General features: G+C 41.1%; 1 protein-coding gene across 1 annotated transcript in view; it reads left to right on the forward strand.

Annotated features, from left to right (window-relative positions):
• The window catches only part of col13a1 (collagen, type XIII, alpha 1), a 96,609-nt gene extending 84,041 nt beyond the window's left edge, over positions 1–12,568 (forward strand). The window contains exons 38-40 of the mRNA XM_054795901.1: positions 2,537–2,614; positions 8,598–8,636; positions 8,739–12,568. Coding sequence (XP_054651876.1) covers positions 2,537–2,614; positions 8,598–8,636; positions 8,739–8,741 — 120 coding nt within the window. The 3' untranslated portion in view covers positions 8,742–12,568. The remainder of the gene's footprint in view (positions 1–2,536; positions 2,615–8,597; positions 8,637–8,738) is intronic.
• The last annotated feature ends 3,036 nt before the right edge of the window (positions 12,569–15,604 follow it).

Raw genomic sequence — 15,604 nt, forward strand, 5'->3', positions numbered from 1 at the left:
AAACTCAACTCTGAAACCCCAACATCACTTCCCGTTCGCCCCAGCATACATGAGTATGAGTCTTATGTCTTAAATGGTTTATTATTATGTCAACTATTTTGGGTAATAGGAGTGTAAAGGTGACTATAGGGGTGTTATTTCATGTCTATTATCTTAAAACCCGTATTTAGAAGTCGGTAAACAGGTTTTCTATGAAAATATTCCATTTAAAAAGAAGGAATCCTACTTTGCGAACATTCACTCATCACCGTCGGGTCTAGAACCAATTAACCACGATAAAGGAGGGATTACTGTAGATAGAAGGTCATTGCTTTTTATTCTGTACGTTTGTGACATGTAACTGGTGAGGAGCGATCGCATTACAGTCAGATACGTTGCACGTGAGTGCACACGTGCGTGTTGGTGCCGCCCTTCTGACAAAGCTGTAAACCCAGGGGAAGCACTGTCGATGTCTTCTTTCCTTGTTGCGTCAACTGACTCCAGTGACAAAAGATAAGACAGCAGGTTGTGAAGTTGACATTCATTGTCGCGAAATTTGGTGGACACGTCGACCATGACAGGACGCATGAAAAAGTCTCTAGAAACCATGTTTGAAAACAAACAGGAGGTGGGCTATTTTGGTTTCAATGAGTGATTTTGGGGCGAAAACCAGGGCTTCTGTGGTGAGTTACGATACTGCCCAGTACCTGATGTCACCCCCTGGTGAACGCTGAACTACATGGTGTAATCCTCTCCATTCTTTTATGGTGGGTCAGAGGGTAAAGGCCCCTACTTCAGTACCTAAAAAAGTTTCAAATCCACAAATCGCATCATCGTCACCATCGAATAGTCATGGCCATGATGAGCTTATGTAAACTTCCAGCCAAAGTGATGTCAGAGGAACAGTATGTTACATGCAGTTTATTTTAGCAAGCATTCTGTTTGTTACAGCTTGTATCAGTCGTCATACCAAAGCTGATCAGCTGCTTGCTGATGTTGTAAGTGTACTCCCTTAGAAAAATAAGTACTCTTGCTCTTACTGGATCTTGCTAACATCCGAGATAAACATACATAAAAGGTTCCCATGCCGCTGCTTTTTTTGTTTATATCTTTACATTATTTTTTCAAATTGAAAAAATACCTTCGGCAAATCTGACACGGCAAGTATTATTTTTTCCTCCATGTTTGCGTGAGAGTACTGGATAGCATCCTGTCCGCTCATTGGTCGGTCAATGAAACTCACGCTGATTGGTCCTCGTTTGGGCGACAGCAATTAAAAGTTTAACATTTTTCAACTTTCTGGGATCGGAAATTTAACAAACACGAATTTTGCGTGTCGCTTGGTTGGACGGAGACTCACGAATCGCCCTGTTGCAACGCAGCTTCCATTGAAAATGAATGGATTCGAGACCCGAGACTGAATCGTGAATGTGCAGGGATCCACTGTACTCAAAATATGACGCCCTGTGTTTACATTGAAAAAGACAATAACTGAACAAAGAAAACCAGCTTTATTACAAAAAAAAATAGAAATTTAGAAGGTTTTCCTTCTCTAACTTACCATCTGCAACACTGAGCAGGTCGCTCTCTCAAACACCAACCTAAAACCCTGCCTTCAGTGCTCCTTTCCCAACTCCCCAACTAGTCATTCTGCTTCTGCACTACATTCTCAGATTCTATTTGGTTTTATACCAAACAAGACTTTGTCAAGTAAATGAAAGTCATGTTGTCTAAATAACACATATCACATTTCACCACAAAGGAGGATTACAATTTGTCATGTTTAATACACTGTTGTTTGCAGGGAGAGAGGGGCAAGAAAGGCAACAGGGGGGCCAAAGGGGATAAGGGAGACCAAGGAGCACCTGGATTAGATGCCCCATGTCCGTTGGTATGTCAGTGATCTGATGTGTAACTCAGAACCACAAAGAAGTGTCAATCTTCTTTGCGGCTCAGGTATTCAGTGATTCTAATCAACCTCAGGGCAGGGCTGGTCTAAAAGTCAATTTTCAAAGACTACGTATACAGAGATGAATTGGTTTTTATCAAGAATTGGATGTTTTGACCCCAAAAGATGTTTATACAGCAAGAATACGGCAATGCTGTACTTTAAAATACATTCCAAATTTGTATAAAAATGACAGACCAGAATTCTGCCCGTGGAACCTCTTCTTTTTCTCTCTCTAGGAATCAGACTGACGGGAATCAATCACTGATTTTGAGTATCGGCATACAGAACACTTTGATTTTACGATTCCCAGCCTCCCTGATTTGGCTAAGTTGCGCAAACCCAGTTTTTCGACTTATAAATTCATTCTTCCAATGTTCTCGTGAAGGAACATACTGTTGTGTTGAACATGAACGTTCTCATCTCAGTGAACGACGTTCCTGTCAGTCCCAGGTTGCCTGCATGTTGAGGTAAACCTGCACCCAGATGCCCGATGGACAGAAGGGCGAGTCCTCGTGTCCCCAAATCCCTGAACAGTGGAGAAGCAAACGCTTCACATTCACAACTTAGGTGCAAAGCTGGTTTTTCAATGGATGATTTCACAAACAGGGTTTCCGAGGCTTTAAGGGGGAGAAAGGTGAACCGGGCTTGCCAGGCCTGGACGGGCTGGATGCCCCTTGCCCTGTGGTATGGTGCTCTTTCCTTCCCTTTTCCCAGCATGATATAAACCACCATTCATCGTATATACAGTATACACGGTATACTGTTTATGTTTTGCATGGTATTAATGTTTGCACTAAATATTTATCTTTGGCAACAACCTAATCGTTGGTTTTATTCTACTGGCAATTTTGAACCCATAAGAAGCCATGTTGACAACTCATAAAGTGATGTATAGGAAACATTTTTCAGTAGTTGTCATGTGACTATCCCAGGATACGGCTTCCCCAAAGTTTCAGGTAAGGTAGCTCATTTCCAAAACTTTTAAATATATTTAATAATTGTAATGTTTTAATGGGGTGTCAAATATTCCCATTCAACTCTTTAATGAATTCTTATAACACAAGCTAGGAAGAGAACGCTGTCTGCCTTTTGGCCTTAAATTGCGATGGAAATCCTGACATGACGTATTTGTCACAATAGCAAAAATGCTAATAAGAGACTCAAAAAATGTCTCTATTTCAATGATATTCATTTTCAAATAAAAGGAAAGTGAAAAGCAAAGTCAACTTGGAATTAACATAACATACTAGCAGTATTTTAGAACAAAAAACATCACAAATGTCTGTGTTGCATGTGGCCTGTGCTATATGTAGGGATGGGTACTGAAAACTGTACTTTTATTTTGTTGATACTACCGAGTACCAATTCAAAATAATAAAATCAAACGCTACCATGTTTCAGCACCAAAACGGCAGTCTCCACGGAGTGTCATGGCGCCGTTTCTAACAATTCACAAAAGTAGACAAAGCTAGAGGGAGGGGGCAATGCTTACACTGACAAGGGGACAAATTAAAGCTACAGGCTATGGCTATGACCTGTGGGGTTTCCCAGGAGTCAATCCTGGGACCCCTATTGTTCAATCTGTACATGCTCTCTTCAGGCCCGCTAATATGCAGCTGCAATGTGTCCAACCACAACTATGCAGACAACGCTCAGATCTACAGTATGTGCTACTGACGGCAGATGAACATGGTCCTGCAGATTTAATTTGTCACTGCATCAAACAGTGTGTGGATGCAAAACTATTTTCCCCGCTAAACTCGGACAAAACTGAAATTTGTGGCCCACAGAAACAGACAAAAATTGTTATTAGTCACCCTGAGACTCTTTCTCTAAACCCTAATCATCAGGTTAGAAATCTAGGAGTAATAATAGACTCAGACCTCAACTTTAACAGCCACATTGTCAATAACATCAGCACATTTTTACCTAAAAAAGAAGGGAATAGTGTCTAGGCCGGATTAAGACTATGCCTATGTCTCTAGCAGGCAAGACTACTGTAACAGCCTTCTCACCGGGCTCTCTAAATGAGCTGTAAAACAGCTGCAGTACATCCAGAATGCTGCTGCTCGAGTCCTGACTAGACCCAGTAAACATGAGCATATTAGTCCAGTGTTTAGATCGTAATCCAGTAATCCTGGAATGTCCATATACAACAATTTATATGTCATTGACATGTAATCCAGAAATAAAAAATAATTCACTGCAGAACAAATGGTTTCTAGTTGAATAGTTAATTTAATGTGCGCCAATGGCGATTTCTTTCTATGTCCCTCAGGAGCACCACAACCACACAAACCAAAGCAAATGTCATTGAAAACACACATTAAAACATTACCCACAAGACGAAAGAGCTGTAAAAAATTACATTATCTGCTAGCCCAACCGTCTTCTACGAGGAAAACTTCTCAGCTAACAGCATATAGCTTCGTCTTCCTCTACACACAAAGCCATTCAATGGCCATACTCGCCCCCCAGTGTTCATAGTAGTCTAATTCATGGCAAAGAAGTTTGCTTTACTTTAATTTGGAGGTTGTAAAACAGTGCTTCAATTGGTAAAATATTATAACTTTATTTCTTTTTGACTCCATCCTCTTTTGCTCATTTGTTTTAAACTTATTTGCCCTCCATAGGCCCCCATAACACAATATTTCCAGAAAGGAAAGGAAAGTAATGGGAGTACGTAGAGCTGGGTTTTAGTTGTACTTGAGGGTTTTTATGCTGAAGAAATTTCGGAAACAACTGCGATATTCAAACATTCATGTTCAAATTTATATATTGCAAGATAAATACCTTTAAATAAAAAAAAATAGTAATTTAGCATTTATTAAAGTATCGAAAATTGCTATCGTTGAGTACCGGTACCGATTCCCGGGTAGCAGGTATCTGTACCGTATCGGTTCAAATGTGAAAGGTACCCATCCCTAGCTATATCCCACATCATCTGACTGTAAATGGCTCTGACTTCTTATGGGTTTACTTGTTCCACTGACCATCTGCAGAGAGACAGTTAACTCTTTCCATGAGCAGGTAAATAAATGGTCTATCATCACAATACACTATTTGTGACTAGCATGTGGAAAACGTGACTCACAAGCTTGAATGTTTAAGCATGCTAAGAATGTTTATATAATATCATAATCTATGTTTCCTTTGTCTTCTCTTGCATGGAGCACCAATTCTAAGGAACGTTACCACAGGTTGTACAAAGCATAGTGGGAACTAGTAGGAAAAAATATCAAGTTTCAGGCATTCTTTCATCTATTTGTTCATGTATGTGGTGACTTGTTTTGACTACCAAAGCTAGCCTGGGTGAAATTCAGCTGCTTGACTTGCACATTGCAGATCCTTAATTGTAGCCAACTGGGTATCCTTCCATTGCTGCAGCTTCTTGCATGTGCTTTCAACTGGATTACCAAAACCAATAAATCATGAATGCTCAGTTGTTCACAAAGTGGCTTGTGTCCACAAAATGGCATTTTTGATGATCATGATCATGAAATCGCTGTTGGACTTTGGGAGACTGTTGACTTACTAATGTGTGGTTACTAGGGATGCTCCGATCAGGGTTTTATGGCGATACCGATCATTCGTGAGTGAGATCAATCGATACGATTACATGGATTAAGTGTACATTTTTAAATGTGTGATGAGGGCTGTTGGCCAGGGGTGCCTTATGGAGGGGAAGTTAGCACAATTCCAAGGGCCCGTGACTGCCAGGGCCCCCCAAAAATAGGCAATTATTTTTTTCCATTGCTTTAATTTCGACAAAAACATATTTTACTTACTTTTTCAAGGGAATATATACCACTCTTGAAAGTTAGAGGATGAAACACCTTCTTGAAGTAGACTTTTCATGTGAGAGTAACACCTCTGGTGGAGCTCTGGCAGGACTACGACTGTGAACTATTTCCTTCCAGGTAGCAGTAGCCGGGCTCCAAGTAAGAGAGCAGTCACACAGGGTTCTGATCAGGCTGCAATAGTCATGTGACCATCACATGCTTTGGAGCATCCCTAGTGGTTACCAAGCTTTTCTCAGTCCAGGCCATGTATCCCCCACTTACTACAATCGGTCTACTTGTTCTACACTCTAATAGCTTTTTTTAAAACTTGTATGGGTATTTCCTCACTTTAAATGAGTCCATTTTACATAAGTATTCATTCTGGTCTTATGTTTTTACATCACAACTAATAAATTGTTTCCTCGCCCACCTGGGTGGTTTCTCCTTCAAGCTGGGGTCCTAACCCTAACCCTAACCCTACCAGAGGCCTGGGAGCTTGAGGGTTCTACTATAGGATCTTAGCTGTTCCCAGTGTTGCGCTCTTCTGGACGGAGATGTCAGATGTTGTTTCTGGTATCTCTTGGAGCCTTCCACCCAGCTTGGTTGGGTGTTACGAGCCCCAGTGCCCTGATCACTACTGGCACCAGTATGCCTTCGCACCCCACATTTTCTCCAGTTCTTCCTTCAACCCTTTGTATTTCTCCGGCTTTTCATCTTTCTTCTTTTGGATGTTGCGATCATTTGGGGTTGCTACATCTGTCATCAGCACTGTCTTCTGATGTTTATCAACTGAATCTGGAAGTCCCACAGGATCTTGGCCTGGTTGTTCTCAACCACCTTTGGTGGTGTCTGTCTTCTTGATTCTGTGACATCCAGTCCATATTTGGTACAAATGTTCAGGTACACCATTACACCCCGCTGTGATGAGTTTCACTGTCTCTGGGGCTTCTTTGCACAGCCTGCAACTGGGGTCCTGTCGGATGTGCTGGACCCCACCCTGTATTGATCTTGTGTTTAGGGCCCGTTCTTGTGCTGCCATGATTAGTACCTTTGTGGTGTCTTTCAGGCCTGCCTTTCCCAACCACTGGTATGTGTTCCCTATGTCAGCCACCTCGTCAAGCTGGCGGTGGTTCATGCCACGTGGGGCTTGTCTTTCCCTGACAGCCCGTCTGGCTCATCCTCCTTACCAAGCTTCTGTAACCTGAGGCATTCACCTAGCAGGTCGTCCTTGGGGGCCATGTTCTCGATGTATTCTTAGTGGCCTGTTTCTTCCTCAAATGAGAATAGGAAGGTGCCATGGTAGAGTCATGTCTGTTGACTGTTATTTCTATAAATGACACAACACAATGTTTTTAAATCTTCTCCGTACCAGAACAATTGTGCATACAGTACCCCCTGTACCCCCTTAAAAAGATATGATCAGGCCAGAATTTGTATGGTAGCTTTATTTTAGAGACAGAATGTAAAAAAAAAATCAATTCAATTGTATTTGATTAGGGGAAATAACAATGTAAAACGTGACTTAGTAGTTGGTGTACAAACTCTTGTTCAGAGTCTCAGAGGTCAGACGTTTCTTGTAGTTTCTCACCAGGATTGCACACATCTCAGGGAATTTTGCTCCACTCTTCTTTACAGATACTCTCCAAGTCCTGGCAAGGCTTAAAGCTGTCACTTTCAGATCCTTCCACGCATTTTCTACGGGATTCATTTTTGGAGACTGGCTAGGCCAATCCAGGATCTTGTTGTGCTTCTTCTTGAGGCATTTCTTTGTCGCCTTTGCCATGTGTTTATGGTCACTGTCATGGTGGAAACCCATCCATGACCCATCAGGGTACAGTCTTCCTGTACCCTTAGCATAGGAACATCTCCTAAGCAGAATGTTTCCATCTCCATGTTTGACAGTCCAGTAGGGATGCTGTTGTTGGACTCATATTCACTATTTCTCTGCCGAGTCCACTTGATGCATACAAAGAGCTCCATTTTAGTCTCATTGGAAGACATCGCATTCTCCCAAACCTTGTGTGAGTCATCCAGGTGTTTTCACAGGTCTTATTTCACTGCAGGATCTCAATCCCCATGACAGCAAAGTGTCTTACTTATGCTTTTCCTACTGACTGTGCTCCCAACGTCCTTGGCATCATCAACCAGCTCGTCCTTTGTCATTGTGGGCTGCTCTCTCACCTTTCTCACATTCTTACCCCACCAGGTGCACTCTTGCATAGCGCTCCAGAGCGAGGATGATTGATTGTTATCTTGGATTTGTTCCATTTATCAACTATTGTACCAGCAGGGCTCTCTTCCTCAAGCGAGCCTCTTGTAGTCTTGACTGCGGGACCCACCATCACCCCTCAATGACAAGTGCTGACCCAAATTGCAGGAATTTTTCAAGTCATACTTCTCATATCTTATATTTTAAGGGACTGTTTCAGCACAATGTGAGCTGCAGCGCTGAGACAGTGTCTCTTTATGGCTCGCTCTTCTCCAGCAGATATCTGAAGCTGTGTGTCGATCGGACAGCACATTCAGCCTCAACTCGACGTCCTTTCTCTCCCACCTGTGCACCTCACGGCAGCGTAGCAAGTGAACTACGTGAGGTGCATTCACAGACAGGCAAACCAGACCCAGGCAAACACTGGCGACTCACTGAAAATGGCTCTGCGATCCAATTTTGTGTCACGACCAACCAGTTGAGAACCACTGTTTGAAATGTACCTTGCAAAAGCTCAACAAAACCTGTGACAAAAATGTGAGGTTTTCCTGACACAACAGCAACAGAGCTCTCACCGTGTTCAGAATGATTATTTTCTCGTCATATCTGTATATTTGTTGTATTGCTTGGCACTTGGTTCCATTTATTCACCGCGTGGTTTTCTTTTGTCCCCCAGGGAGATGACGGCCTGCCTGTACCAGGCTGTTGGAACAAAGTAAGCAAACGTTTGACAGTGACGTGCTGATTCTCACACATTTCTAACTTCACCAACAACATTGTTTGAACTAACACTTTGCCTTTTGCTTTCTCCCTGCAGTGATAACTTTGGAATGGCTTGTGTAATTGTACATAGGATATTTATTTTTTTACCTATCCTGTTATAACACACCGCAAAGATCTTAAAAACCATATGACAAATGTTTTGTACTAATTTTTTGTATTTTTACATATGTAAGACAATGTATTTGACATGTATATCTGTGCATCACTTTTTAACATGTTTGGATCAGGAAGTATTAATGATGAGCAGTTACATATGCATGATATTTGTGCATACTGTGGTGTGGATAATGCTTTTTAACTTATTGTACTGTGTTGTTGTGTTCTGTTGGACTAGACCATGCTGCACTGAGTTGAGGCTGGAAAGATTCTTAAAGGCATTTCAAAAAGTCTTAGTTGAACTCTCCTCTTTATCGTTCAAACGTTACTTCACGTTCACACAGTGCTGGAAAGCTCTCCAAAGTCTTTATTTTTATGTTTGGTCGTGGGCTCATATTGTGCTGATTAACTCCTTTTTTGTTCATTTTAGGCCTGTCACGGTGTTTAATGCTCATTTCTGTCCCATAAGCAATTACAGCTTAGTCAATTCCGAAGAGTACATTTAGTACATTATAAATAACAATACTTTTAAGGGAATGCTTTTACAGTAGAACCCGTTTTTGACTGGCTGACTCACGTCCACATCAGCCGTCGACATAACCAAAACTAGCCATTGCTTGCACATTTACTTGTGACATAAGGCGAATGGCTGATAATAAAGGATTTTTCAACCTATAACATCATTTTCCTGCATTTATTTTTATTTGGATTCTTGTATTTTCCTTTCACATTTTATTTTATAGTCTTATCTAACAGACCTGCTGTGCTCATTTGGTTGCACGTCTTGACTACAATGACAATAAAGTTTTTGTGCATGCGCAAATGTTTCTGTTGGTAAAAAAAATTAAACGTGTGCATTTTGTTAGTTGCTGTGGTAGAATCCACCACATCTTTATACGTCCGTGCTTTTATTTTGAAGCTTACTTGGCACTGATCAGGAAGTGACGGTGTGTAGGTTCCTGTGTAACTAGACTATAAAGACGCAAATGAGTTGTCGTCATTCATTTTTTTGTAATCGTTCAAAAAATTAGACTTGTTTGCGAACGGCACATATCAATAAGCGAGCCGGCGACCGGATAAAAGCAGTTACATAATAAAGCGCCACATTTCTTGCCGGTGCTGGCGTTGTAACGTCATGTTTGAAAGTGCAATTAGATTCATCCATACTAGAAAGCAATAACAGCTGAGCAACGTCACTTCCAACACTGGTTATTCATGTCAGTGTTGCAATGCTTTGTCCTTAATGATGCATTTTTTCATTTCTGCTGCTCGTACTTCAATGGAACCTTGGTTAGTGTCAAATCCATTCCAGAAGGTTCGACTCAAACAGAAACGGACGCAAACCGCATACATTTTTCCCATAAAGGAATAATGTAAATCCAATTAATCCGTTCCAGAAAACCAAAACTGCTAACACAAAACACACTTTTCTAGTTTTACATCAGACAACAATTTGAGATGCATATAAATGATGAATTGAAGGGAGAAATGTCCATTTTAGGTTATATTTACCTTCACTGAAAATGTGATTGTTGCCAAAGAGACGATGTGGCGGTGAGATAAAAACAGCTTTCTGTTTTGCCATGAGTTATTTCTTGAATTCAATTATGCTTCTCACCTCAAGTCTCTGATTTTCTTTTGATCACGGCTACAAAATAAGCCAAAATAGAGCCAAAGAAAGGTGCCAGCGGCAGCATTTTAATAAAGGTGAGAAACACTATTGAATTTAAGAAACAACTCGGTGCCGGATAGCAAACTGACGGTGCTGTCCGTGTTGATGTCGCTGCCTCATCGTGTCCTTGGCAACAATCATGTCTTAAATGAAGGTCAAAGTAACCGTAAATGTTCATTTATCCCTTTCATTCATCACATATGCATTTACAATTATTTTACGCATGTAAAACTAGAATTGTAAAACTATAAAAACGTGTTTTGTGTTAACATTTTTGAGACATGTCAATTTATCAAGGGTGTAATTATCAACCTTTTTTTAGCGTTTGATGTATCGATTATTGTGGCAGGCCCAGGCGTAACTGTGTTAGCAAGCAAAGAACTGCAGAATCAACTGCTGGTGACGTCACAGACGGATGACTTAGCTGACTTCCGCTTCCTTTTTCCATGTCCTGTATTAGCAAGCTAATAGGATGCTAACAAGGATGTAATCTGAAAAGAAATACGTTAAGAACACAGTTGGACTTACGCAGTGTACACTGTGTTCCACATGATTATGCAAATAGAATACCAGTATCATAAACATACATTTTTTGTTTTTCAATGAAATTCGTGGATGATATTGTGTCTTGGGGCTCTTTGGATTACTGATATCAATCTCGGACAACTGTCATGATTAGGTTGCCAGCTGAGCCCAGTCAAAAGAAAACTTAAAAATGACATTTTTAAATGACATTATTAAGCATGCCACAGATTTCAAGCAATATGGGAAAGAAAAAGGATCTCTGTGTTGACAAAAAAAAGTGTCAAATATTGCACTGCCTTGGACAAGCCATGAAAACATTCAATAATTCACAAAAACTTCCAAACGGTGAAAAAATTTGTAGCTGATTCAAATGACAGCCTAGGTTGTGCTGATAAATGAAATAAATAATGAGAAAAGTTTCTGCCAGACAAATGTATCCAATCAAGAAAAAAAGCAGCAAACAGGTATTTGAAGCTGCTGGTCCCTCTGAAGTCCCATGAACCTCAAGGTGTAGGATCCTCCAGAGGCTTGCAGTTATGCATAAACCTACTATTTGGCCACCCCTCACCAATACTCCCAAGCAGAAACGGTTGCAGTGGGCCAGCAAATACATGAAGATTCATTTTTAACAATCCTGTTTACTGATGAGGGCCGTGCAACCTTGGGTGGTCTGGATGGATGACGTAGAGTATGGCCAGCATATCTCACCAAGGCTGTGATGTCAGCAAGGAGGTGGCTCAGTGATGAATCATTGGTTCCGATCATTGGCTGGTAGGCCCTTTATGGTCATTGAAGGTATGAAAATGACCTCAGCAAAATACAGGATGTAGAGTTTCTTCCATGGTACAATATGAAGAACCATACCTTCTGTAGCTAAATGACCTTCATGCATGACAATGCACCATCGCATGATGCAAAGAATACCTACCTCTCTGTCATTGGCTGTTATGGGCATAAAAGGAGAGAAACCCATGGTTTGGTCTTTTTTCCCCCTGACCTCAACTCAATTGAGAACCTATGGAGCATCGTCAAACTAGAACTAATCTATGAGGGTGGGAGGCAGATCACAACAAAACAGCACCAGGGGTAGGCTATTCTGACATCGTGCAAAGAAATTCAAGCAGAAACGCTCCGAAAACTCACAAGTTCGGTGTAGGAATTGTGAAGGTTAGATCAAAGAAGGGATCTGATGGTAACCTGTAACCTGGCCTGTTCAAATGTTCGTGATTGAAATAGCTTTTACTTACCTGATGCTGAAAATTCAACAAATGATCATTTGCGGTTCTTAACAACCAGTGAAATGCTTCGAAACGCTGTTGTCAGACAAAAATATCATTTGCATTATAATGTGGAACACAGCGTATTAACGACACCATAAGACGTGCACCCTATTATACGAACGTGTACGCAGACTGAGGCAGAATTTTGGCGTACATTTTTGCTAACCGGAGCGTATGCTAACCGAGGTTCCACTGTTTTTTTTGTGTCACGCGCGGACACCTCTGCATCAGATCCTTCATTTTGTGTGTGTTTAGTATGTTGGAACGCGGGGAAACAAACCCTGCACACATTTATCACTGAGGAGAGTCTCACCTAAGAATCCCCAACCTAGAACAACAGTCTGCAGGACTTTGACGCATACACGTTTGTCTCCCTGTCAGTATTAAAGTCATTGTGTTGGAGAAACTGTAAATATCGCCACATTGCCTCAATCATATGACAGCATCCTTTAGCCAAGGCAATGGTCTTGTTGGAACAATGATCTTTATTTTATGGCAACGCCAGACAATCTCGTCCACAAGCACCATTGAATGAAGTGTTTTTCCTTATTGAGTTGCGCCAATTAACTTTACAAGAAATGCACTGATTGGTGTGTACGTTGGTCAGTCATGACGCTGCTCTCTCAAGGCTTTGTTTGGGATTGAATGATGTTGCCATGAGACTCCTTGGATCCTCGCCAGCAATTGAATATTCATTGTGTCCTCAACCCAGCAAGGCACATTGCACCCATTCATGCCTCACGAGCTCGTCTTCATGCTCTTGTCATATTCATGTCCAGGTATACTTTGAAGGCTTCCTCATGTTGTTTGTGTTCAAAATGACAATTGGACATTTATAAATAAAACCAAACGTGTTTGAAATTTGCACATTTCTTAAGTGGCAGCGTGTGTGTGTGTGTGTGTGTGTGTATATACTGTACATGTACCAGCGGCGATTGCTCTAAGACTGCAAGTTGATATAGTCGGACTTGGAGCGTCTACTGACTTTAATGGGGAAGAGGGGAGTGGGTTGTTTCACCGCGCGAAACTGAACGGTCATTGGATAAATGCTGGGCTTTGTCCCGCCCATCGGACGCTCAGCGTCTCTGGGGATCTATGGGGTCTACGTTCAGCTTCTGTATTGACGATTGGGTGATCTGTCTGAGGCGGAATCCCTTTTTGATTCTCAATAAAATGAGCAAATCAGCGATCTTGAAGTATGAACTTCCACCGGAGAATTTTCCAAATTTTTCATTCCGTTGTTCTGAACTGATCCGGAGACTTCACCGATCCCCAGCGACTTTCTCTTTGGTTAAAAACCACTAGCGGCATGTTTGGCGACTCTCTTCTGTCACTCTGCGTCCTCTTTCCCCAACGAGCAGCGGCAGCTGTGGAACTTTCCCACCCCGTCACGATCACGCACAGTCACAGCTGGTCCCATGCACATCATGGCAGATACAAGAATTTACATATAAAATACATTTATGATGTAGGCCGGAAACAAATGACATTCCCCTCCTTGAATGGCCAGGAGCCACCAACTCGTAAACAAACACTAACTTTCCGAGGAAGGACGTTGTAGCAAATGCTCTGCGGTGACAGTTGACAGTTGCAAAACTGCGGACATTCACTTTACATTGTAACCTTTTGTGCAGCAAAATGTGTACTCCTTGACACGTGTTGTGTGTAATATTTAAGGGCCAGCACCCCTTCCAACTGGCTAAGAAGTAAGAACACCAGGGAGTAACCCACGGAGCCACCGGCAGGAAACGTGGGGCGTTCTGAGATATCTTAGAGTTTTTACCAGAACCTTGAGCCGCCGCCATGACAACGCCGGACGCAGAGTCGGTGACGTCGGAGGCTGCGGAGGCTGCGGTGAGCGAAATGACTTCAACATGACTCAAAACTCAGAGGCCATTGTTTGTCATGAAGATATCTGTACCTGCTGATGTTTATCCTCCACACTCGGATCAGCTTTAAGAGAAAACAAAGCAGGTGCTTGTTTTGCCATGAGATGTGACATCCATGGTGTGATGAAGAATTCAAAGCAGCTGATTGGTAGAAAAGATGCCATAAAACAACATAAGGACAAGGGAGAGCCTGTTCATGATTCCTTCTTCATTTGATCAGACTCACTGCCTTGTAAAAAGTCTCTTTACTGCAGCTATAATATTCGAATATTTGAAATAGTGGGATGTATAGAATCTGTTGTGAAACCACCATGATGACTTCTTTTGTATGAAAGTGTTGACATACAGTATATCATAATTGTAAGTATTGTACAATATATGGGAGTGTATGTATAAATGCAGTCAATCTTTGTATATACATTGCAGGAAGTATTCATTATGCACATAGCTACTACTGCAATTTACTATTTAAAATAAGATGTGTTGCATGTGCATTTTTTTCATATGTAAGCTTTACTCGAGCAGAGGTGTCCAAAATTCGGCCTGGAGGCCATTTTATTTTTCAGTGGCCCGCTGCATATTCTAAAATCAAAATTACAGAAGAAAAATTCAACAGAACAACAAAAAGGCTGAAAGTAATAAAAATAGACTTTGTCAGCTACAGTGGTACCTCGATTTTTGTTATTAATTCGTGCGGAAAGGTCAGACGACAACCAAAGCGAACAAAAACCGAAGCCATTTTTCCCATAGGAAATAATGTAAATGCAATGAATCCATTCCAGACACCCAAACATATAACAAAAAAATACAATTTTTACTGAATAAATGTAGTTTGACATGCACAAAATGATAATTCATTAAAATAATGAACATTTAACATCACCGTCTTTTTTCACGGTTGCACTCAATTTAAAACGTGAGTCGCCAACTAGTGATGATTTTGTTTCTGATCCGATACTGAGTAAAAATCAGGCTGGTATCAACGATATCTACCCGATACTTGCAAATTCAGCTAATGTGTAAATGACATTGAATTCCTTTATTATTTAAATAAATAATTTCATTTAATTGATTTATTCTTTAATTTTCTATGCCGCTTGTCCTCACTAGGGTCACATGGGGTACCCCTGATGACTTTGGGGGAGAGGCGGTGTACAACCTGGACTGGTCGCCAGCCAATCGCAGATTTAAATACATGATTAATTTAAATCAATTTAAATAACTAATTTAAGTTTGTTTGTTTTTTTAAACCCTGACGTATGTTGAGGTAGCGGGGTGATTTACAATATAGCCAAGCTAATTTAAAACAATAGAAAAAACAAAGGACAAACTCATAGACATTGGTGTGAAAAGTGTTTGTCCGCTTCCTGATTTATTTTTTTGCAAGTTTGTCACACTTAAATGTTTCAGATCATCAAACTGATTTAAATATTAGTCA

The sequence above is a fragment of the Dunckerocampus dactyliophorus genome, chromosome 13 (genome assembly GCF_027744805.1).
Source record: "Dunckerocampus dactyliophorus isolate RoL2022-P2 chromosome 13, RoL_Ddac_1.1, whole genome shotgun sequence".
Taxonomy (NCBI): Eukaryota; Metazoa; Chordata; class Actinopteri; order Syngnathiformes; family Syngnathidae; genus Dunckerocampus; species Dunckerocampus dactyliophorus.